This window comes from Procambarus clarkii, chromosome 65 (assembly GCF_040958095.1).
Source record: "Procambarus clarkii isolate CNS0578487 chromosome 65, FALCON_Pclarkii_2.0, whole genome shotgun sequence".
Lineage (NCBI taxonomy): Eukaryota > Metazoa > Arthropoda > Malacostraca > Decapoda > Cambaridae > Procambarus > Procambarus clarkii.
Window position 1 is genome coordinate 21,945,277 of NC_091214.1, and position 23,545 is coordinate 21,968,821.

The following is a 23,545-nucleotide window of genomic DNA, read 5'->3' on the forward strand; positions in this document are numbered from 1 at the left end:
TAATATTAATTTATACTTGAGAAAATTCCCGTTTTGAATGAACAGCATGTTAAAATTTATGAATGCGTCTGTGGGGTTGACCGCTGGATGTAATGGACTTGAGTCGAGGACGGGTTGTGTTCCTGATATGTTCGAACGTCAACAGTTGTGCGTCGTGTGTAAACCGCTTTTCATTCATAAACAGGGGGTTTGGTGGGTGCATGGAATCACTTTTGGATCTTTGTTTGGAGGACGGGCTGCATAAACAGCCCGTCCTCCGAACAAAGACTCAAAAATGATTCCATGCACCCACCAAACCCCATGTTTATGTTGACCAGACCACACACTAGAAGGTGAAGGGACGACGACGTTTCGGTTCGTCCTGGACCATTCTCAAGTCGATTGTGGATAATCGACTTGAAAATGGTCCAGGACGGACCGAAACGTCGTCGTCCCTTCACCTTCTAGTGTGTGGTCTGGTCAACATACTTTACCCACGCTATTGTGACTCGTCGCCTGCCCATGTTTATGAATGAAAAAGGGTTTACACACGACTCACAACTGATTTCGTTCGAACACTTCCGGATCAAGTGCTTCACTGACTAATTTTGTTCGAACCACAACGCCTAACCTAACCTATGCCTATATATGCACAATATGCTAATATATTATAATATTAATTTATATTTGAGAAAATTCCCATTTTGAATTAACAGCATGTTAAAAGTTGATGAATGCGTCTGTGGGGTCGACCGCTGGATGTAATGGACTGGAGTCGAGGACGGATTGAAATGCTTCACCCACGTGCTACAAATACAAATAATCGCCAACAGAACCTGAACACCTAATCTAACCAGTGCCTAAATATGTATAATATGCTAATATATAAAAAATATTATTTTAAATGATAAAAGTTCTGTTTTGAATGAACAGAATGTTAAAATTGATGAATGCATCTTTGGGGTCGACCGCTGGATAGAATGGACTTAGTCTGAGGACGAGTTGCAGGACTAACACGACTGTAAAACAAACATGACAGACCGTCTAAACTTTTCAAGGGGTGCATAATGGCTTCAGGCCTTAAGCCCATTATGTGCCACTGCAGCGACTCCAAAAAATGGGAATCCTATGGCTTTTGAAGTCCTCCTATATGTGCAGTTTAAACTGCATCGCCGTCCTCCCATCTATAGCTAAAGCAGATAGGATTTTCTATGGATTTATTACTTTTTAAGTGATGAAATCTTTATAAGTTTGAGACTGTATCCTCTTACATGTGCCACAAGTATAGAATCTCGTGAGGTGGTTGGGGTTTACATTGTAAGTTTCACTGAGGCTAAACACTGCCTAGGGATGTAAAAGACACATCTAATACTTTATGTAGGGCGTACGTAAATCTGTGTATCTTTGTATTTACGTATGTAGGTTAGCTTAGCATTTTAAAAGCACCGAATCACCTTCTGTAGTTGAGTGTTCAATAAACCCTTGAACTGTATGTTTAACACTTCTCTAACCCTGTCCATGGAGGACAGAAGAAAATGTATATATTCTGGTTAGCATTGTAAATGTGTGGCCACGTCTGTGGTAGAAAAAAAAAAAAAAAAAAAAAAAAAAAAAAAAACTGCCTAGGGAATATAAATGTTACTGGCCAGTTTTCTCAGCCCCCCCCCCCACCAAAAAAAAAAAAAAATTATAGCCCGGCAAGCCCACTATGGGCTCACCATAGCCTGTGCTACCTGGAACTTTTTGTTCTCAGTAGTTGAATCTTAAACAACATTTTCTCAGTACTTGTTCATATCCTCATCAATCAACATCCTCCTTAAAATGTTGATCCCCCTGGCGGGCTGGTCTCCAGCCCTGGCCAGGAAGTTTAACAAGGAGTTTATGTGACTTACTACTAGGCTCACTAAAAGCAGAGCAAGAAGGGAATAAGTGTGTCAGAATAACATGCTCAGAAATGAGCTGTTATTCTGCCAGTGGTCAATACATTGAGGTCACACGTGAAAGGTCCCCGAGTTCGATTCCCACAGGACGACACACTTTTGGGCGTGTTTCCTTTCACCTGATGCTGCTGGTCACCTTGCAGTAAATGGGTACCTGGGAGTTAAGCAACTGTTGTGGAATGCATCCTCAGGAATGTCAGAAGTTGGCCTGGGGGTTGGGGGGGGGGCAACCTTGATAAGCCTAACAGGCTTTATGTCTCTGACTAAGGGTAATCAAATGGAGATGGGTAGAGTACTTAGCAATGCTGCCGAGACAAAGCAAATTACAGGCTATTCATGCCTGTGCCACCTCTTGGGTGGCTTAATCTTCTTCACAAAACAAACTCCTTGTGAGGCAACACAGCTAGTCCTTTTGTCTTATCTTACCGCTCTAGGATAAGGCATTATATGTCACATCCATATAGCTCACCTCTAAGACTGAGGTGATAATGTAGCAGAGATACCGTTATATACATAATGATACAGAGGGCGTGATAGCTTATGTAAGTAGTAGGAGCCCCCCCTTTTCCTTTATCATGATTCACATTTTCCGGATTCTCTGCAAAGAGAACTTTACGATTTTCCATCCCCTCTAACCAAAGCTTATTTGGTTAATGGGGTTAACCCACCCATTATCAATTAGTATTAAGTATAACACAAATTTAATAATTTTCCTATGTATACATTGGTGCATTCATATTAAAACATCATACGTATATATATTATTATAATGTGACTTAAAAAAAATAGTTTCACAATCTTTTATTCAATTATCCAGTATCTGAACATTCAGAGGCACCAATCAGTTTGGATAATCATGGTAACAATGTACAATATATTCCAGTAAACATTCTTATAGTTAATTGTTGCTGCCAGCAGCAGCTAGTTTATTGTGCACCGCATGTTCATCCTGTGACGGCAAATATAACAACTTACTGGAGCAAAGGTTGGAAATTTAGACTAGACATTAGAAGTACAGATGCCTCAGACACAATCAGAACACAGTATAACATCAGAATCCCATGGCTTTTCCAACCTTCAACCAAATATATATATAAAATATTGCCAGAACAAAAATGGATGTTTTTAAGAGACAACCGAAGAAGTTCCTGCATGAAATACTAGATCAGCTAGGTTGTTATAGCCACATGGGCTTGCAGGCTGCTGCAAAGAACAGCATTACAGACTCAAGTTATCACCAGAATTGAATTGAATGACTTCTAAAACTGACAACAGGTAAACTATAACAACACCAAAGAAGTGCAATATTAACTCTAGCAGTGGACAATAAGTACCAAGGGAGGTGATTTGGCTTACTGTAAAATGAAGCAAGGCCAGGGATTGGTTGGGGCCTGAACTTGGCCAGCGGTTTATCATAGTTACAGTAGAATGAAGCAAGGCTTCATTCTACAACCAATGAAGCATTGGTTGGGGCCTTAACTTGGCCAGCGGTTTATCATAGTTACAGGACCCTTGGTCCTGTACTTCCTTTATTCATACAATTTGGTACAAGGGCTGAGAGATTTACATTCTCAGTATTAGTCTAGTTTGATCGGATGACTGCTCTGGAGACACTCGGGCACCAATTCTGTAGGCATGCTGTTGCCTCTGTAGGCACGGGTGTCCTATGCCAATTGCCTAGCTGCATGTCATGGGAGCTGTTAAGGCATGCAGCGTACAACATTTGAAGGTGGCAGAATAAGAGCTCAAACAATAGTTGATTAAATATGAAAAATGTTTGACAACATAATTTTCCTAACATGTCTATGATATGCAGGTTTTATATAATAGTTTTCTTTCTTATACAATTTTGTTAAAACAAGATCCTGCTGGGCTTGTGAAAAGTTGTAAGGTTGAATTTCAGAATACATATTATATACATACTAAACCCATACAACAGTAACAGCAGAGTTATAAAATGTCACTACTTTCCCGGCTTCTAAAGTGTGAGTCAAGTGTCTATTTCAGCCACATTAAAATCATGTTCGCTTCGAACATTATATGTAAATAACATTTATTTCAATACCTAATACATACAAGATCACAAATTTGTATATACTATATACAGTATTTGGTGTTTAAAAATGCTATACTGTACTGTATTGTCTTTGTTAAAAAGTTTGCTTTTCAAAGCTGTGCACAAATGAGATTATTAGTAAACCTGAGATCCTCATCAGTACTCTTTGTAAATATGACTACAGAACTGACACTAATGTTACATAATACCTTAAGAAAATAGTTACGGTGCAGTATTCAACAGAAAAAGCTTCGTCCGAAAGGTTTAACTAAATCATTCACCAAAGCCGCCCTTTTATTACAGCTTTTCACAATTAAATTAAGCATTTCTAAATTAAGCATAATTAAGCAATTAAAGCTATGCATGTTAGTGGCTTTACAAGAATGTAAAAACATCAATGTTATGTACTCTCATAAACCCAGTGTACCTTCTTGTACATATATAAATAAAATTAAATAAAATAAAATTTCAAGAATTGGTTTTTCCATCTTTTAGCCTTTTCAGTTCCATAATCTTACAGGAGAGACAGAGATTGTCTCTGTGATAAAAAGAGCAAGTGTGCGGGACAAACCTGCCATAATTTGAATCAAACTCGTAAGATTTCACGCCAGGAACATCTTAATATGTTGCAATTATTCCCTTCAATTGAAGTAATTCTCCTTTTATCTGACAATACAGCAGTAATTGTTAAGATCACATGCATCATGACAAAGGCTACTCATACAAGAAATTGCCACTGAACTATAATTACAAATTGAAATACATTTCAGATTATTTTTTAATATTTGCATTTTGATCTAGCCAAGGGCTGTCAGGAGTGAGGGAATTGAGAGCTAGAGAATTCCACTCAGATGCTTCCCAAGGTAAAATTGATTGTGTCCACAGGACAGGATCATGAACAGTGAGTGTAGGTTGACATACTGGCACTGGCAACACGGGAAAACCTATCAAATATTCCTATAGTGTCCTATTGGTGCTGTGAAGACACGCGAATATTTAATCCAGTCCAGAAGAAGACCCAGATCGCCAACCCATGCTTTATATGAACAAATTCACAAGGGCCGTGATGAGGGTTCGAATCCCTCTTCACGGAGGGATGATATCCCGAATTGTTCATTTGATGCATCACGCTATTGTGATTTCTGATGTGCATGCTTTACATATTAATATAATTTCTTATTACCACCACTATACAGTAGAGTATATAGTAATTACTGTATGTGAATCCAAATTCTATCCATGTATACTTGTCCCTACAGTTATTTTTTGCTCATGTGTGACTGTTTCACCTCGTAATTTAAAATTCACTGCAAATTCTGAGTTAGCTTCAAGGCTTTGGAATGTTTTGCAAGAAATCTCAGACAAGTATACTTTCACAAATGATTGAACCTTCTTGTGTGTACATATATGTATATGCATATACTGTATGTATATATACATATATGCAGTATATATACAGTATATAGTGTGTGGTGGGGAAGCTTTGATCATTTAAATCTATATAACAATCTACTGCCCTTTGGATTTTAGCCGAAAGATGTACTGTATTTGTTTGCTCTGACCCTTTATAATTATGCAATGAATTAGCTTCAATCATTATTTCATTTAACCCATTCCACTTATTGACAACCGGAGTTAACAACTAGTTGGCCCCACGCAGTTAACAAAAACTTCATTGGTGGTCCCTTGTGATGCCAAAGTTATTCTGGGCTGGATTGAATGTTCTCCAGTGTTTCCACAGCACCAAGTATGATCCTGCAGGGATGGTTGAAAGGTTTCCTGAAGTGTCAGAGTCAGGACATAAATCTGCAGTAACTGTTCATGGTTCTGTCCTACGAGCACAGTGGATCTTACCAAAGGAATCAATTGAGTGACCACCACAGCCAGGAGCTTGTTGTATTACAGTACAGTACCTCAAATTCTAACATTCTAGGAGACACATTGTAACTTTTAGACTCGGCTACGTGGAACGAAAGTTCCAAGCAGCATGGGCTATGGTGAGCTGGTAGTGGACTTGATTAGGAGACACAGGAGCTTGGCTAGCTTTGAACTCTGGTTTCTCCTCACATGAGGAGAATAGAACATACACAAGGTTCACTAAATGTATGGAACAAATTCCTGCCTATAATACAAATATATTAATTATCATAAATGTAAAAATATATGATAATAATTTAGTAAGAAATAACATGGAATGGAAAATGTAAAATAAATTGTACTGGAATTATGAATAAAAATGAACAAAAATGGAAAATACCCAGCCAGTGTCAGGCGATAACTAAACATTGCTAAACCACAATATAGAATTGTGAAGGTATTTGACCGTAATACTTTTTGATTTACTGCACATTAAAAATAATTTTGTAGTCATATGTTTATATAATTCTGGTAAATTTGAAGGTAACTGTACTGGGATGTGCATGTGTGTGTGCTCTCTTTATCAGCACTGAAAAGGTTAAATAGATGAAATATTAAACTTTAAAAGTATATATATTACTATGTTCTGTATGTAGAAATTTGTATGCATCTTTGATTTTTGTTATTAAAAACTATTAATCTGTCCAATACCATGAGATAACACCCATCACCAACACTTACGATAGCTAATTAAATATTTTGAATACTGATTTGACTTTTACATATGTGAAAAGAGCAGCAATGCCTACACTGTGAAATATAAGAATTAAAAAAATAAAGTACGGTATAAAGAATGAAAATCAGAAAATAGGCACCTAAACAAATTATGGAATGTGACCTAATGAACACGGTTAAAGTAATTATATACAGTACTGTGGTTTAAGGAGGAGTACTGCTCTATAACATTGTATAGTGTCTACTGCATTATATTAATCTGTGATAAAACTGTCATTCCTTAAATCTTTCTGTATACTGAACTTGCTACTTGAATTAAGACACTGCATGTATTAAATTCTTGAATTAAGCTGTTCAACCTGATTCAAAGTGACTGCATAACAACGGCTGTGCAACTTTCACTGTGTTGCCATGAACTACTAACAATACAGGCATTTTAGCTGAAAGTGAAGAATATTACCCAATGGCATTCATTACTTTGGAGCATTTATTATAAAATGCTAAAATTATATAAAAATCATTATTACGATATTTACATTTTTTTTATAAAGTGCCTAAACTCTTAGTTAAAAAGACACTGCACTGCCTTGGGGAATGGTCAAATGTACTAAAAATAGATAACGTCTGTCGTTCCGTTAACACTTTATAGATTTCTGACTAGACAGCCCCTGAAGACTTGTTGAGTTGGTCCACTGTATTTATTATCCAGTCTACATATGGGCGTTCCTCTGGATTAACTTTTAAAATACTCTCGATCAGCTCCAGAAGATCCTGCAACATACATTTTGATGAATTAACATGTTTGCACTTTTCCATTTGTAAAGGGTAAAGTTATACATTACAGCCGGACTGAGAAATTAGTCAGTGATGAACAAGGTGGGTTCCATGATGAAAGGGGGTATGTAGATCAGATATTTACAATGAGACTGCATGTAAAGAGTAGGCTAGAAATATTTTAAGGAGTGCATGATCTATATATATATATATAGAGGTGGATGAAGCATGTGACAAAGTTAATAGAGAAGGAATTTGGAAAGTAATGAGCATGTAAGGAGTTTGTAATGTTCTATTACATGTGAAAATCTATTAAGTAGTGTAGTGCATGTATGAGAAATGATGGTGTAACAAGTGACTTTTCATATTAATGTAAGTGCATGCTGTAGTTTTGTTCGTTCAGGGGCAACAAGACAATTTAATATAGAAATTAACAGACTAATTTCTATCACTGGTAAGATAAATCGAATGAATCTCTTCAAATATTGCTTACCACTGTACTTTGTCAATGTATTAACCATTTTAAATAAAGAAGCCAGTTCTACAAACCTGTGAGAAGGGGTGAGTCTCAGGGAATTTGAAGGTTCCACTAACCACTGCTAAGGCTACACTGTCCCCTCTCTCATATACTGCGTCAAATGGAGATTTGAAGAAGCATAATGCATACAGCAAACACCCTAATGACTGCAACAAAGAATATAGATACATATTGATACTTAGTAAATCTCTATAATGTGTATGTTAATACACATAATGTGTAAATCTCTATAATGTGTATGCTGCACAGAATTATAGCATACACACTGATTTACATACAAATTTTAATGGATTGTGTGAAAGAATTTACAAATCTGACCTGTACTGTATTATTTTTAGTACATCACTATGAGAAGATACATTTAATGATACAGTAAGTGATAATGCCAAAATCTACGACATACTGAATATATAAAAGGGGGATAAGGAATCAGCCCATCCTCTCGAGCGTTCACAAGGTCATTAAACTAATGCACTAAATTGCCCAAACCAAACTTAACCAACAACCCATGAATAGAAGCTACAACATGGTATAAGAATTTCAACCAGAAATTCTACTGAATTTACTTGGATCCTGCAGTCTGTCCGAGACACAAACCAGGATTTTACACAATTCCCCCATGCACTTGAACTATGTCAATAGGCTGTTCTACCTCCTTGCCCTTACTTCAATGCACACAAAAATCACAATAGCATGATGCATCAAATGAACAAATCCACAAGGGCCGTGACGAGGATTCGAACCTGCGTCCAAGAGCATCCCAGCATCCTCGTCACGGCCCTTGTGGATTTGTTCATTTGATGCATCACGCTATTGTGATTTCTGTGTGTAATAGTTGTCAAAACACTTGAAAAAGATTATTACAGAAGAGTAAGTAAATTCACATACTCTAGCAGTATTGTATACGAGCTGAAATGTCAGAAGCTGGAAATTACTAAATACGTTTTCCGATGTAAAAAATACTAAAAGGTAGAATATAAATAAAATACAAGAAATCAAAACTGAACAACGGAATTGAAAGTAAACAAATACACAACATAAAAATAGGGTAAGTAAAAATAATTTCATGAAGGTTTCAAATCAGATGAAGGATCCACAGGTGAGTATGAATGACAATTGTCACCAGAAAATTGTATAAATGCTGTAAAGTAGTTAGAGACATGTGATATTGGCACCTTAATTGAAACACACACTGCAGAGTGAACTCTGATTTTGTTGACACCTTGTATGTCTACATACATTCATACAGACATACACTCAAGGGTTCCTGCAGACATATGCACACGCATACATAATACACATGAGTACAAGACAAAATAATACATGCAAGATGCAAATTAATTTTAAATGTTGTGAGAGCAGCAAGTGTAAGAATCAACTCTAAAGTAAAAATTGAAAGTTAAAGCTGAATTGCAAGTGACCATTTAGTTTTCTTTACTCACAATGAAAATGTAGCAAAGACAAAAAAATTATTATTTACCCAAACATCAGTACGTTCGTCTATATGACAAAACGATTCGACGTTATACAATTCTGGAGGCCTGTAGGGCATGGAACTTCTCTCCGCAGCTTCATCCTGCAGCTTTCGTGCCTCTGAGCTACCATTAATTTCCACTCTTGCTTTGGCCACAGACCCTGGAATGTTATTTAGTTTAGCATAGAGCAGTGTACATTTTGTATAGAATTACATACCATACTGCCCATGAAACTATAATTTTTTTTGTATTTCATCAATAACTATACATATGCTGTACATGTATAATTCTGCATGTACAGTATTGTAATGTAATTAGCTAATTGTATGTACAGGAAGAGTGCTATGCTTATGTTGTCAAATGCAGTCTTAAAATTAGTGGTAATTTTGGCCCACACAACATGTACAATACTGTATTATACAGTATATATGGCTGTATAATACTGTATTATATATATGGCTGTACAATACTGTATTATATATATGGCTGTACAATACAGTACTGTATTCAGAAATTAAGAAGGGGGTTTTAAAGTTATAAAGAGATAGACCTTACACGAAACAAAAAAATATTGCTGTTATTAACCACTATTCTCATTTACATGGGGAGAGGAGGGAAGATAAGAGGAAAGACTTCCTCATAAAACTATGAAAACTGTAAGAAAAAAGAAATCAAGTTAATAGATGCAATACAATATGTATAAATAAGAAAACAATACATTAAATAAATAGGAAATACTAAAAGAAGGTCATTACAATTAAAATAATATTCAATTTTATATTAGCATCATGGGAACCAAGTACACAGTACATTGCTATACAGTACTGCGATTCCTCAACACTAAGATGTAAATAATCCATGCCCTCCCCCTCCGAACAGATTGTTTCCACTCGGTTCTGTTCAAAGCTACCTAAATCCATAAGCAGAGGTGTGAGGTCATCCTTCAGGAGAATGTTGGCAGTCTTTATGTCTCGATGAGCCAAGGGGTGAGGCGTGGCAGAATGCATACACTGGGCAGCCTCACATATTTGCCGGAACATGGATAATATGACAACCTAAAAAGGTCAAGAAAACAACTAATATAAGTTAGTACCTTATTCATTAAGTGGAGAGAGAGAGAAAGAGAGATTTCATGATGAGTATAAATACTTTTAACAAACATTTGAAGCTTTTTATATAAAATGGGTTAAATGTGAGTTTAGTAAATAAAGGACCGTTCTTTGAACATATGAGGAAGGATCCGAGAGAAAAAGTGAAGCTTTTAATATGGAATTATTTTCCGAGCAGGAAACTTGGGTGCTCTATATGGCTAGTTCACTGCTGGTCCTATCAGACAGGGTCATGCCAATCTGAGCAGAATGACTTTCTGCACTGACACAACTGAGATCTTTCTAAAAATCTCTTTTGGGTTATAATGTTGCTAGGAAGGCACTAAAGTAAAGCTCATTCCAAATAAGAATGACCACAAATTTAGCTAATATGTTATTAAAGTCTTTCCAAGCTCTACTTGATATCCCAGGTATTGCCAAACAGTGCTCACACTAACCACCAACTCTCAAAAAAAAACTACCAAGCTACAAAAAGGGAGGACTTTATAAGAGATCGTGGGTTATGGCTACAGTTTCTATAGCCCAGTGCAACACAACAGTAAGGATAAGGAATTAATTTTGGCATAAAATTCTGCTCTGAAAACAAAAAAAGAACCAGTGTGTATTAAAAAGTATACTTGTTTGGCTTATATCGGGGGCTCGTAGCCTGGTGGATAGCACGCAGGACTCGTAATTCTGTGGTGCGGGTTCGATTCCCGCACGAGGCAGAAACAAATTTGCAAAAGTTTCTTTCACCCTGAATGCCCCTGTTACCTAGCAGTAAATAGGTACCTGGGAGTTAGTCAGCTGTCACGGGCTGCTTCCTGGGGGTGGAGGCCTGGTCGAGGACCGGGCCGCGGGGACACTAAAAGCCCCGAAATCATCTCAAGATAACCTCTCAAGATACTGTATATCGAGATAACCCTCCTCCCCCCTCCAAGATCGAACTACTGATCCTCCCCAGGATGCAACCCCACAACAAGTTGCCTAACTCCTTGGCACCTATTTACTGCTAGGTGAACTAGGGCATTACGCGATAGAAAACGCACCCGACCATTTCTGTCCCTGCCAAGGATTCAAACACAGAATTCCTGATTATGAGTCTAGAACAAGCCTGACTGTACTAATGGGACCCTTCAAAAATGTTGTCATGGGTGGGTGTTAGCATGGATGCAACCATTTTGTAGCAATTGAGTATAGCAGCCATTTGGGCATTTGCGAGAGCATTTCTTGCAGGTCCTTATGATTCTACCTATGACTTGTTTATGTGGGACGTTTCTGTGATCACTCTGGGTTAGAACGAGCTTTTTTTCCATTGCCTCTCTAGTATCAGTATAACCCTACAGGACCATTTGAAACTGGACAGGTTTCTGAATCTGTCTAGTAGTTATTTTGTCTTAGGGATCATCCAAGTGAAGAAACTTAGAAAATGACTGATGTGATCAACATACCTCATCTAAGTGTGAACCTGCTTGTTGCCTTCGCATCAGTTCATCATGTAGGGTTCCACGCTATTATCAAAATTCATAAATGATCACATCAGATACTTATTTCGGGTAGGGAACATAAATTTTATAAAAATGAAAGATAAATATTAATACTGTACTATATGAAGAACTAACTTTTTAACAGCTATGTACTAAAATCAAAGATATATCTGAAAATTCACCAGGTTCCTATCTAATATATTACTGCAGTTGTTATTAACATGAAAAATAACCAGGTAATGTCTTATATACTACAGTACAGTACTGTGTTTGCTGAAGAACCTCATAGAAATGAGTACAAATAAGGAATTGCTTATGAACAAGGTTGTGTGTCTAATGCTCATTTGGTATTGTTTACCATCTGCGGGCTGATGAATACTCTATAATGAACACAAGTTGATATAAATCATTTCATTATCCTGTACACAATTTTTGCAGTTGGTCTCACTATTACAGTCCTAATTTCTTGAAGCCCGTTTAAGCTGTGCAAACTTTTGTTCTGAACATCTAAATCCATTAAATTTGTACATATAAAATAAATACCCTGTACAGCCATAAATGGTTTAGTGTTCATTAAAATGTTATTTAACAATATCTCAAACTAGTTCAAACTTGTTCATACTGAATTTTACATTTAAAAAGAAGGATCATGTGATCAAATACTGAGCAACTTAAATGGAGCTGTAAATAATAGATTATTTTTTTTATTAATCTTGACGAGAAGTGCCAGAAATGCACGTAGGTAACGAGCGAACGTTTTCATCATCACAAACCTGGCAGTATGGAAGGATAATAAGCACTTGCGACGTACGGTTTCCCATTAAATCTGGCATACCCACTAGGTCTGCGTCTATGCATTCCACAATATTGGGATGAGACAGGGCTTTATGGTACTCCACTTCTGCCAAGGCCACCTGGAGAAAATGAACACTTTACAATAATCATGGCTCCTTCAAAGCAGTAGCAATGTTACAGTGTAAGTGTATTTGCAAACACAATACAGTGTATTGCACAAATACAGTGTATTTATGTAAGAAAATTAAAAATGTTTACTTAAATTTAGCTGGAGTGATGCCAACTAGCCTAAAGAAAGTCCAAAAGCACACTAAGAGAAAATCAAGCACTGAAGGGTCAATCTACCGACCTGTTCTAAGCTGCTATATAATGTAATTTACATCAAAATCAGAACTATTTTCAGAGCAATTCTAAGAGAATGCAAATTATAGGGAAATATATTATTTTATGGAACATGACTGAATCCCCACATACCTTCTGATCAGACTGTGCATGACATGTAATGCGCTTCAGAGCGTAGAGCTTATGTGATGATGATTCTTCTACCAAATCCACTGTACTAAACCCTCTGAAGAGATGAACAGAACATGTACAACAATAAATCTCCATATACCTGTACTGTATTATGCTGTACCTCGCTAGAGTTAAAAATATGATATAAAACATTCATCTGCTATTGATCAGGGAAATAGTTAAAACAATTTGTTGATTAATTGAATTATCATTGAGTGCAGAATGTGATAAATCAATTACGATGCATATTTTAATCCCATTAGTGGTGTTACCTTTTAAACACATGTGACTTGAAAGGGTAATACAGTACAAATTAAATTAAATTTTAATAGCCGAGTATTGTAGACTGCACTCCTCGACAACATGAAGACTACATGAAAAATACAGAAAACTGAATCTCAGTTCATCGGAAGACAGAAGAGTTAAGGGAGGCATGGTTACCACATACAAAATACTTGGGAATTGATAGGGTATGATACAGTAGTACCTGTACTGTACTTGCACAAAGGGAAACAGATGGAAACCGAGTACTGTACCCAGATGAGCCAGAGACATTATAATTTTTTTTACTGTCAGGGTAGTTAACAAATGGAATGCATTAGGAAGTGAGGAAATGGAGGAAACTAAGTATGGAAACTCCAAACACAGTTTCAAATTTTGATATGGTAGAGCACAATAGACTCAGGAACCTATATACCAAATGATTAAGAGCCAAGAGGCAGAACCAAAGAGGCTGAAGCTCAACTATGCAAGCATAATTAGGTGAGTACACAGCTAAGCCTACTGCAGTGCAAAACTTGATCAACGCTATATACATTACACAAGGATTATGGTTTCAAATGCTTTACAAAATATAGTACACAAAATATAAAATGAACATGAACAAAAATAAGGACTATGAAAAGAGCTATGAACAGTACGGGTATGTCAACACAGCACTGGCAGAGCCCGGATCATTTCAAAAGTTCCTGCAAGGTTATAATTGTGTTAGGAAGGCACTGAAAAAATAATCGTTATGCCCTGAATCATCCAAAGAAAATACATCAAACTCAAAATTTTCAAGAGAACTATCAATATTAGGAGCTCCAGACTTTTCAATTACTCTCCGTCTACATATAAGGGGTATTACTGACCCACCTCTCAAAGTTTTTAAGAGAGAACTTGATAAACACCTCCTAAGGATACCTGACCACCTGGGCAGCAATTAATATGTCAGGTTGAGAGCAGTTGTGCCCAACAGCCTGATTGACCAGATCACCAACCACGAGGCCTGATCAGAGACTGGGCCGCAGGGATGTTGATCCCCAGAAACAAGAATAGATAGTCAATAGGTAAGTAGGTAACCCTATTTAGCTTCACAGAGACCCCTATTGTAACACTCACCAGTTGCTTCAAAAGGCTGCTACAGCAGAACTCCCTCTAGGTGGCAGCACTACTATCAAAACAAGGTTTCTGCCATTACTTCCCCCCACATTCTTCATGATGCAAACAAAAACTCTACCCCAGAGGAAGCTGGGATGTAAGGGAAGTAACAAGAGCAACCAAGCAAGTTGTTCTGAAAGGAGGATTTCAAAGCCAAACCTTTGCCTCTAAGATTACTAATGCAGGAATCAGAACAGAATTACAAAAGAAGTGAAAATTTTTGCTGTAAAGTGCAACCAAACAAAATAGCTACTGTAGATAGGGTGCGCTTGGATCGCATGATGTTTAGTGATCTCGGAAAAGGTAGCCGTAGTGTTCAGGCTACCAAGTTTTGCATTTGCTTTGGCAGGATGTCTCCCTTATGCCTGACCCACTGTCCTTCTCTGTTAAGGTAGCCAGAGTCCCTTATCCCTGTGGGTTTATATTCTTGTGCGTATTTTTGACTAGGCTGTTATGGCCTTCCCATCAGACTCCATACCTGACTTTGCAGTCTGCTGTTTATCATGATGTACATCAGTATAGTATTTTCAACCCCCAATGGCATCAAGCTGAGTTTGAGCATGGAAATAATTATTTTTTATGAATGTCCTCCTTCAGGTCTTTTTGAACTGGAATGAGTTTTCTTCAGTACAGTATCTCTAGCACTGTCTAATAGTTCTAGGGAGTGACATTTGGAAAGATCCCTACTGCATTTGTTCAGAATGTCAACATGCCAAATGTAAGGTCCTAGTAGGATCTTACCTCAAGAACCGACCAAGTGGGACAGCTCAGAATATGCTTATGAAACAAACAAACAAAAACTTACCCTTCTCCAAGCCGTTCCCTGATGTAATACTGCCGTCCGTTGACTTTTACCGTTTCCTTAGTACACAAACAATTGCCCATTCTAACCAAGATGGCTAGGCCAGCAGTATTCATCCCACTGTTGTGCTAGAATCTTGTCTGTAATATAATGAAACATTACTGCACTGTACATGAATAAATATTTATACCATATAATAATAAATTAATAAATCCTAATAAATTCCTAACCTAATAAATTCCTTGTAACCTACCTTACCCCTCTATTGTCAACCCATGTCTGTTATTTTTTTTTTTAATCAACACTGTTTGTCAACCTATTGTATTGTGCTGCTTTTTCAGTCATGTTCCCCCATTTTTTATCTTTATTTGTATTTGTTCTCAACACATTTTATTCTTTATGCTCAATTAGTATTAAGTTCTAGATATTAATGTTTTTCCTGCCCGAAACGCATTGCGTAATAGTGGCTTTAGGCATTGTATGTACTAGCTCTATCTATATATTGATCCATTAATGTAACATCACTTGTATGTATGTACCTTTCCTGAATAAACATATTTATTTATTTATTTATTATTTATTTAATCATAAATCACCTTCGTATAAGCATGTCATATACAACATTACAGTGCTGTTACTTTTTGTTACAGTGCTGGTGGGTGGTCAGTATGTGGAATGCACTTCCACATGTGGAAGCCGCCGGCTTCTAGTCCTTTTCGAGGCCAATAGAGTTAGAGGCTCTCGGGTAAACTTCAAGTGGCTGTGGAGGCCACTTCCACTCACAACTTTAAGGAAAGACTTGACAAAGAATTTGAATGTCAAAATAGGTAGAGCAAGGCTAGTAGGCGAGGCATAAAGAGCTAGCCTTCACTCCCTTACATTCCTTCCCTCCCGTCCCATCCCAAATCCTTATCCTGACCCCTTCCAAGTGCTATATAGTCGTAATGACTTGGCGCTTTCCCCAGATAGTTCCTTTCCTTATAGTCCTTATAGGCAAGTACTGAATATAAGCTTACACTTGACCTAAAATAAAGATAACCTCTCACGTGGAAATGTTTAGAAACAAGGTACAATGTATACCTATGTTTGCAAATCACTTTTTTGTTCTACTACATCAAATCTAACTAACAAAATATCTGCTCGTATTTTCCACATGGAGTATATGCATTGATAATAAATATATCTTTTGAAGATAAAGACTTACCATATGTGCTTGTTTACTCTCGCCGAGCACGGCACACTCATCCTTGACCATGTTGACGGTCGCTTTAACTTGGAAGATATGCACCTGGGATGACAGCATGGTCTCATTTTCCCTTTAAAAAAAAATAATGGATATCAATAAAATTAATAGAAGAATGTTCATCAATAATGAGCCCAACCACTTGGGCTGGACGGTAGAGCGACGGTCCTGCTTCATGCAGGTCGGGGTTCAATCCCCGACCGTCCACCAAGTGGTTGGGCACTTCCCCCCCCCTCCCCCCGCCAGTCCCATCCCAAATCCATATCCCTTCCAAGTGCTGTATAGTCGTAATGGCTTGGCCCTTTCTCCTGATAAATCCTTCCTTCATTAATAATGAAATGATGTTGGAGATAATACACATTAAAGTTACCTTACTGACAACAATTTAGCTGCACATTGAAATAGAAAAGAACCTTTCTCCGAAACGCTATATGCGTGCCAGTGGCTTTACAAGAATGTGAAATCTACATTTCTATGTACTCTCTTAACCCCCAATGTACCTTTTTGTAAATAAATAAACCTCCGAGTAATAGTCCACCAGCCATTAGCAGATGATTATAAAGTATGAGCTGCTGATAAAAGATTAATAAAATAGATCCTAGAAAAAATGAAACGAGCCTTCTAGTTCAAGGCCATAAAACGATCAGTTAACAGTAAAGTATTTCCAGTCTATGTAGTGTACATGACCTTGTTTAGTAAATTTAAAATTTTTAAATTTTGCCCCGAGGTCACTATTAGGGGACCCCCCCCCCATAGCCATCTTTTGCAGATGGAGTGCTCACTGATGGGAAATTCATTACTTTTAGTTACCAGGTACAAGTTACGATGCCTCAGCCCTATTCTGTCATTACATTAACACGCTGTCTGGTGGATGCTTTGCGCTGTCCATACATATATACCCTGTGGTATAGTGATTAAAATGCTCGCCTGGCGTTTCGCGAGCACTTCGTCCTGGGTTCGTATACTGACCGGGGATCAAGGATTTACTGGTAGCAAATCCTTTACTATAGCCTCTGTTTAACCTGTAGCGAGTAAATCTTATACTCGCTCCAATCTCTCATTACCTTAATGACAAACTAATTAGTACTAATTATGACTACTCAAATCCTTTCCCTAATTACATTATTAACCGGACCCCGACCAGTTGTGTAACCACAAGCCTAGCAAGTATACATCTCATCCAGCCCCCCACTAAGCTAAACAGTCCCAGAGCCCAACTAAACTCCATTCCTAGCTTTACCAAACGGAAATCTCCGTAGCCTTACCTAAAACCCTCCACTTGCCCTTGAAACCAACTATGGAGCCATAGCAAACAAAAAATTGTGCTATGTGCGAAAAAAGAAACCCGGATTTCTAGCAAACGTATAACCATAGAGCCATAGCAAACAAACCAGGAGTACTAGTACACAAACAACCCCTGGCACACAACCATGCACGAGCCAGAGCCCGACCATGCACAAACCAAAGCCCAACAAGTCACACCCCTGGAGTTATGTAACCGGAGCCTGACCAGTTGTGTAACCGAAACCCCGACCAGTTGTGTAACCGCAAGCCTAGCATGCACGAACCAAACAACCCCTGGAGCACAACCATGCACGAACCGAAGCTCGACTATGCACAACCCGAAGCCGAAGTGACACCCCCGGAGCCCGACCAGTTATTTAACTGGAGCCCGACCAGTTAATTAACCGGAGCCCGACCAGTTATTTAACCGGAGCCCGACCAGTTAATTAACCGGAGCCCGACCAGTTATTTAACCGGAGCCCGACCAGTTGTGTAACCGAAGCCCAACCAGTTGTGTAACCGAACCCCGACCAGTTGTGTAACTGCAAGCCTAGCATGCACGAACCAAACAAACAACCCCTGGCGCACAACCATGCACAAACCAGAGCCCGACCATGCACAACCCGAAGCCCAAGTGACACCCCTGGAGCCCGACCAGTTATGTAACCGGAGCCCGACCAGTTGTGTAACCGGAGCCCGACCAATTGTGCAACCGGACCCTGACCAGTTGTGTAACCACAAGCCTAGCATGAACGAATCAAACAACCTCTGAATCACAACCATGCACGACCGAAGTCCGACCATGAACAACTAGAAGCTCAACAAGTGACACCCCTGGAGCCCAACCAGTTATTTAACTGGAGCCCGAACAGTTATTTAACAGAACCCCAACCAGTTGTGTAACTGCAAGCCTAGCATGCACGAACCAAACAAACAACCCCTGGAGCACAACCATGTATGAACCGAAGCTCGACTATGCACAACCCGAAGCCGAAGTGACACCCCCGGAGCCCGACCAGTTATTTAACCGGAGCCCGACCAGTTATTTAACCGGAGCCCGACCAGTTGTGTAACCGGAGCCCGACCAGTTGTGTAACCGGAGCCCGACCAGTTGTGTAACCGAAGCCCAACCAGTTGTGTAACCGAACCCCGACCAGTTGTGTAACTGCAAGCCTAGCATGCACAAACCAAACAAACAACCCCTGGAGCACAACCATGCACGAACCGAAGCTCGACTATGCACAACCTGAAACCCAAGTGACACACCTGGAGCCCGACCAGTTATTTAACCGGAGCCCGACCAGTTGTGTAACCGGAGCCCCACCAGTTGTGTAACCGATCCCCGATCAGTTGTGTAACCGCAAGCCTAGCAAGCAGGAACCAAACAAATAACCTCTAGATCACAACCATGCACCAACCGAAGCCCGACCATGCACAACCCGAAGCCCAAGTGACACCCCCGGAGCCCGACCAGTTATGTAACCGGAGCCCGACCAGTTGTGTAACCGGAGCCCGACCAATTGTGCAACCGGACCCCGACCAGTTGTGTAATGACATGCCTAGCAAGTATACATCTCATCAAGACCCCACTAAGCTAAACAGTCCCAGAGCCCAACTAAAGTCCATTCCTAGCTTTACCAAACGAAGATCTCCTTAGCCTTACCTAAAACCCTCCACTTGCCCTAGAAACCATGCATGGAGCCATAGCAAACAAAAAATTGAGCTATGTACGAAAAAAGAAACCCGGATGTCTAGCAAACATATAACCATAGAGCCCTAGCAAACAAACCTGGAGCACTAGTACACAAACAACCCCTGGCGCACAACCATGCACAAACCAGAGCCCGACCATGCACAACCCGAAGCCCAAGTGACACCCCCGGAGCCCGACCAGTTATGTAACCGGAGCCCGACCAGTTGTGTAACCGGAGCCCGACCAATTGTGCAACCGGACCCTGACCAGTTGTGTAACCACAAGCCTAGCATGAACGAATCAAACAACCTCTGAATCACAACCATGCACGACCGACGTCCGACCATGAACAACTAGAAGCTCAACAAGTGACACCCCTGGAGCCCAACCAGTTATTTAACTGCAGCCCGACCAGTTATTTAATAGAACCCCAACCAGTTGTGTAACTGCAAGCCTAGCATGCACGAACCAAACAAACAACCCCTGGAGCACAACCATGTATGAACCGAAGCTCGACTATGCACAACCCGAAGCCGAAGTGACACCCCCGGAGCCCGACCAGTTATTTAACCGGAGCCCGACCAGTTATTTAACCGGAGCCCGACCAGTTGTGTAACTGAAGCCCAACCAGTTGTGTAACCGAACCCCGACCAGTTGTGTAACTGCAAGCCTAGCATGCACGAACCAAACAAACAACCCCTGGAGCACAACCATGCACGAACCGAAGCTCGACTATGCACAACCTGAAACCCAAGTGACACCCCCGGAGCCCGACCAGTTGTGTAACCGGAGCCCCACCAGTTGTGTAACCGATCCCCGATCAGTTGTGTAACCGCAAGCCTAGCAAGCAGGAACCAAACAAATAACCTCTAGACCACAACCATGCACCAACCAAAGCCCGACCATGCACAACCCGAAGCCCAAGTGACACCCCGGAGCCCGACCAGTTATGTAACCGGAGCCCGACCAGTTGTGTAACCGGAGCCCGACCAATTGTGCAACCGGACCCCGACCAGTTGTGTAATGACATGCCTAGCAAGTATACATCTCATCAAGCCCCCCACTAAGCTAAACAGTCCCAGAGCCCAACTAAAGTCCATTCCTAGCTTTACCAAACGAAGATCTCCTTAGCCTTACCTAAAACCCTCCACTTGCCCTAGAAACCAACTATGGAGCCATAGCAAACAAAAAATTGAGCTATGTACGAAAAAAGAAACCCGGATTTCTAGCAAACATATAACCATAGAGCCCTAGCAAACAAACCTGGAGCACTAGTACACAAACAACCCCTGGCGCACAACCATGCACGAACCAGAGCCCGACCATGCACAACCCGAAGCCCAAGTGACACCCCCGGAGCCCGACCAGTTATGTAACCGGAGCCCGACCAGTTGTGTAACCGGAGCCCGACCAATTGTGCAACCGGACCCTGACCAGTTGTGTAACCACAAGCCTAGCATGAACGAATCAAACAACCTCTGAATCACAACCATGCACGACCGAAGTCCGACCATGAACAACTAGAAGCTCAACAAGTGACACCCCCGGAGCCCGACCAGTTGTGTAATCGCAAGCCTAGCAAGCAAATATCTCATCCAACCCCCCTCCAATGTGCTAAGTGTAGTGCCAAAGGGTCCATTTTGGGGCCAATCCTTTTTTGTCATATCCATCAATGACATGGATGAGAATATAACAAACCACATCATCAAATTTGCAGATGACACTAAGATCTATGGTAAAGTGTGAAGTGAAAGCCATATTGAAACCTTACAAAGAGATCTACATGAACTCCACAAATGGTCAGATGACTATTAATGTCGATAAATGCAAGTCCTTGCCTGTGGGGCATAACAATACACAACACAACTATCAAATCATCAACATTATCTTGGAGTTAGAATCCACCAATCACTGACAGTTGTACAAGTGGGAGCGGCAGTAAAAAAAGCAAACTAAACCCTGGGAATAATCATGCGTTCCTTTACCTTCAAGGAAAAGAAAGTAGACCTTCAATTGTATAAGTTTCTGGTGCGCCCCCACATGAATTATTGCATCCAGGCATGGAGACCTCATCTTCAGAAAGACGTAGCTGCTCTGGAGTCATGTCTTACCAGAGCTATGGAGCTATGTCTTACGACAAAAATCATACCAGAGCTAAGTCATCTGTTCTATCAGTAACGGTTGAGGGCCACAGGGCTAACACCACAAACCAGGCATGGCAGGGCGGACTTCATAGAGACCTTTAAATACTAAACAATTTGGAGGATGTCAATCAGGACAATGTCTTCAAAAGGTCAGATGTTACACGAACAAGGAGCAACGGGTTCAAACTCAACAAGCCAGAATGTTGGACAGGAAACAGGAGATGCTTTTCACCCATAGGGTTGTAAACCCGTGGAACCGCCTACCCGCCGAAGCCGTAAACGCCAAAACTCTGCTGGGTTTTAAAATACAGCTGGAAAAGATCATCAGGGCAAATGGGGGGACCTTAGACAAGCCGCCGGCTTACTGTCCTCATCGAGGTCACTAGTGTTAGTGGCCCTCAGGTAAATTAAGTTCCAGGAGAGGTGTACCCGCTCCTTCCTGTTGGGAAGTTGTTCATCTATTACAGTACACTGGACTGTCGCTTGTTTCTAAACTTAGTTTTTAAACTATTAACTTGATTAAATAATATTACCTTATACGCGAGAATAATTAACTCGCGTAGGGGAGCCTGGCCTGAGGACAGGCAACTGTAAATGCTTCACCCTCCACATACTTCAAGTGCAAATAATTGCCAACAGAACCTAAATACCGAACCTACTATACGCCTAATTAAACAATATAAAATTAATTTATACACGATAAAAAACTGTGGGGGGGGGTCGGCCGCCGTATTAAGGAGCCTAGCCTGACGTCGGGGTGGTTTAACACTGGGGAAGTGTATTCTACATAATATCCTTCTCATATAATATTGGCAAATCATGATCCTTAAATTCTTCCACAATATCCGAGAGAGGACAGACTATTTAGCATTAGTGGAATACAAACATTTGAATACTACAGAACCCGGATGAAAAAAAAAATAATACGGAAACAATGACCCTCGGAGACATTACAAAAAGGCTTAGGGCCCACGCAGGAATATCCCTGCAAAAAAAATAAAAATTACAAAAACTCAATGTTATAATAGCGAACAAATGTATAATGCATTAAGCACTGTAGGTGGAGGTAGACTATATATTCAAATGCACCTTCCAACTGCTCAGATATATTAGCAAACAAAACAAAAAAAATGATCAGTCTCACCTAGAGGGGAACGATGTTCACGCCGCCGCTGCTTCCTAACGACTGGCGGCCCCGTAGTCAATGATCGGTGAGCGACCAACCGACCCAGAGACTCTCTGCCTAAAATTATTTGAACGCCATATTGAAATTCCTAGCGTATAGCGCCAGGAGTGTGTAAATTAATATTTGTATGTATTATAGGCCTTTCTAAAGTAATTTATAGATTTGAATATTATATATTGTCTAACAAATGAATTATTTAACTTAATATTTTAATTATGTCCTCATCGCACACAAGAAGATTCGTCAGCGGATTCCTTTTTATTTATTTATTTATTTATTTATTTATTTATTTATATATATACAAGAAGGTACATTGGGATTGTGAGGATACATAGCATAGTAATTACATTCTTGTAAAGCCACTAGTACGCGCAGCGTTTCGGGCAGATTTTTATTTTTTTTTATATATAAAAAGAGTTCTACCTTTTCTTTTCGTCAAACTACCTTTTCCTTCGTCAAAATTTTGTTTGACTATTCCTAGGATTTGGTTTGCTTTTATAACTGCAGCTCCCACTTGTACAACTATCAGTGATT

At 39.7% G+C, this 23,545-nt stretch overlaps 1 protein-coding gene across 2 annotated transcripts; it reads right to left on the bottom strand.

The window, feature by feature from the left end:
* Nucleotides 1-5,732: 5,732 nt before the first annotated feature.
* On the bottom strand, nucleotides 5,733-23,012 carry LOC123771067 (serine/threonine-protein kinase 16). Of its 2 annotated transcripts, XM_045763365.2 has the most exons (10): nucleotides 22,970-23,012; nucleotides 16,666-16,777; nucleotides 15,465-15,601; nucleotides 13,199-13,292; nucleotides 12,703-12,843; nucleotides 11,894-11,953; nucleotides 10,265-10,409; nucleotides 9,360-9,514; nucleotides 7,891-8,025; nucleotides 5,733-7,338 (listed from the first exon to the last, which is right to left on the bottom strand). In XM_045763365.2, the coding sequence occupies exons 3-10, from the start codon at nucleotides 15,575-15,577 to the stop codon at nucleotides 7,225-7,227; spliced, it is 957 nt and encodes a 318-aa protein (XP_045619321.1). In that variant the 5' UTR covers nucleotides 15,578-15,601; nucleotides 16,666-16,777; nucleotides 22,970-23,012; the 3' UTR covers nucleotides 5,733-7,224. The 2 variants fall into 2 exon arrangements, with proteins under 2 accessions (XP_045619321.1, XP_069165691.1); XM_069309590.1 differs by lacking the exon at nucleotides 11,894-11,953 and having other exon boundaries at nucleotides 7,083-7,338.
* Nucleotides 23,013-23,545: the final 533 nt, after the last annotated feature.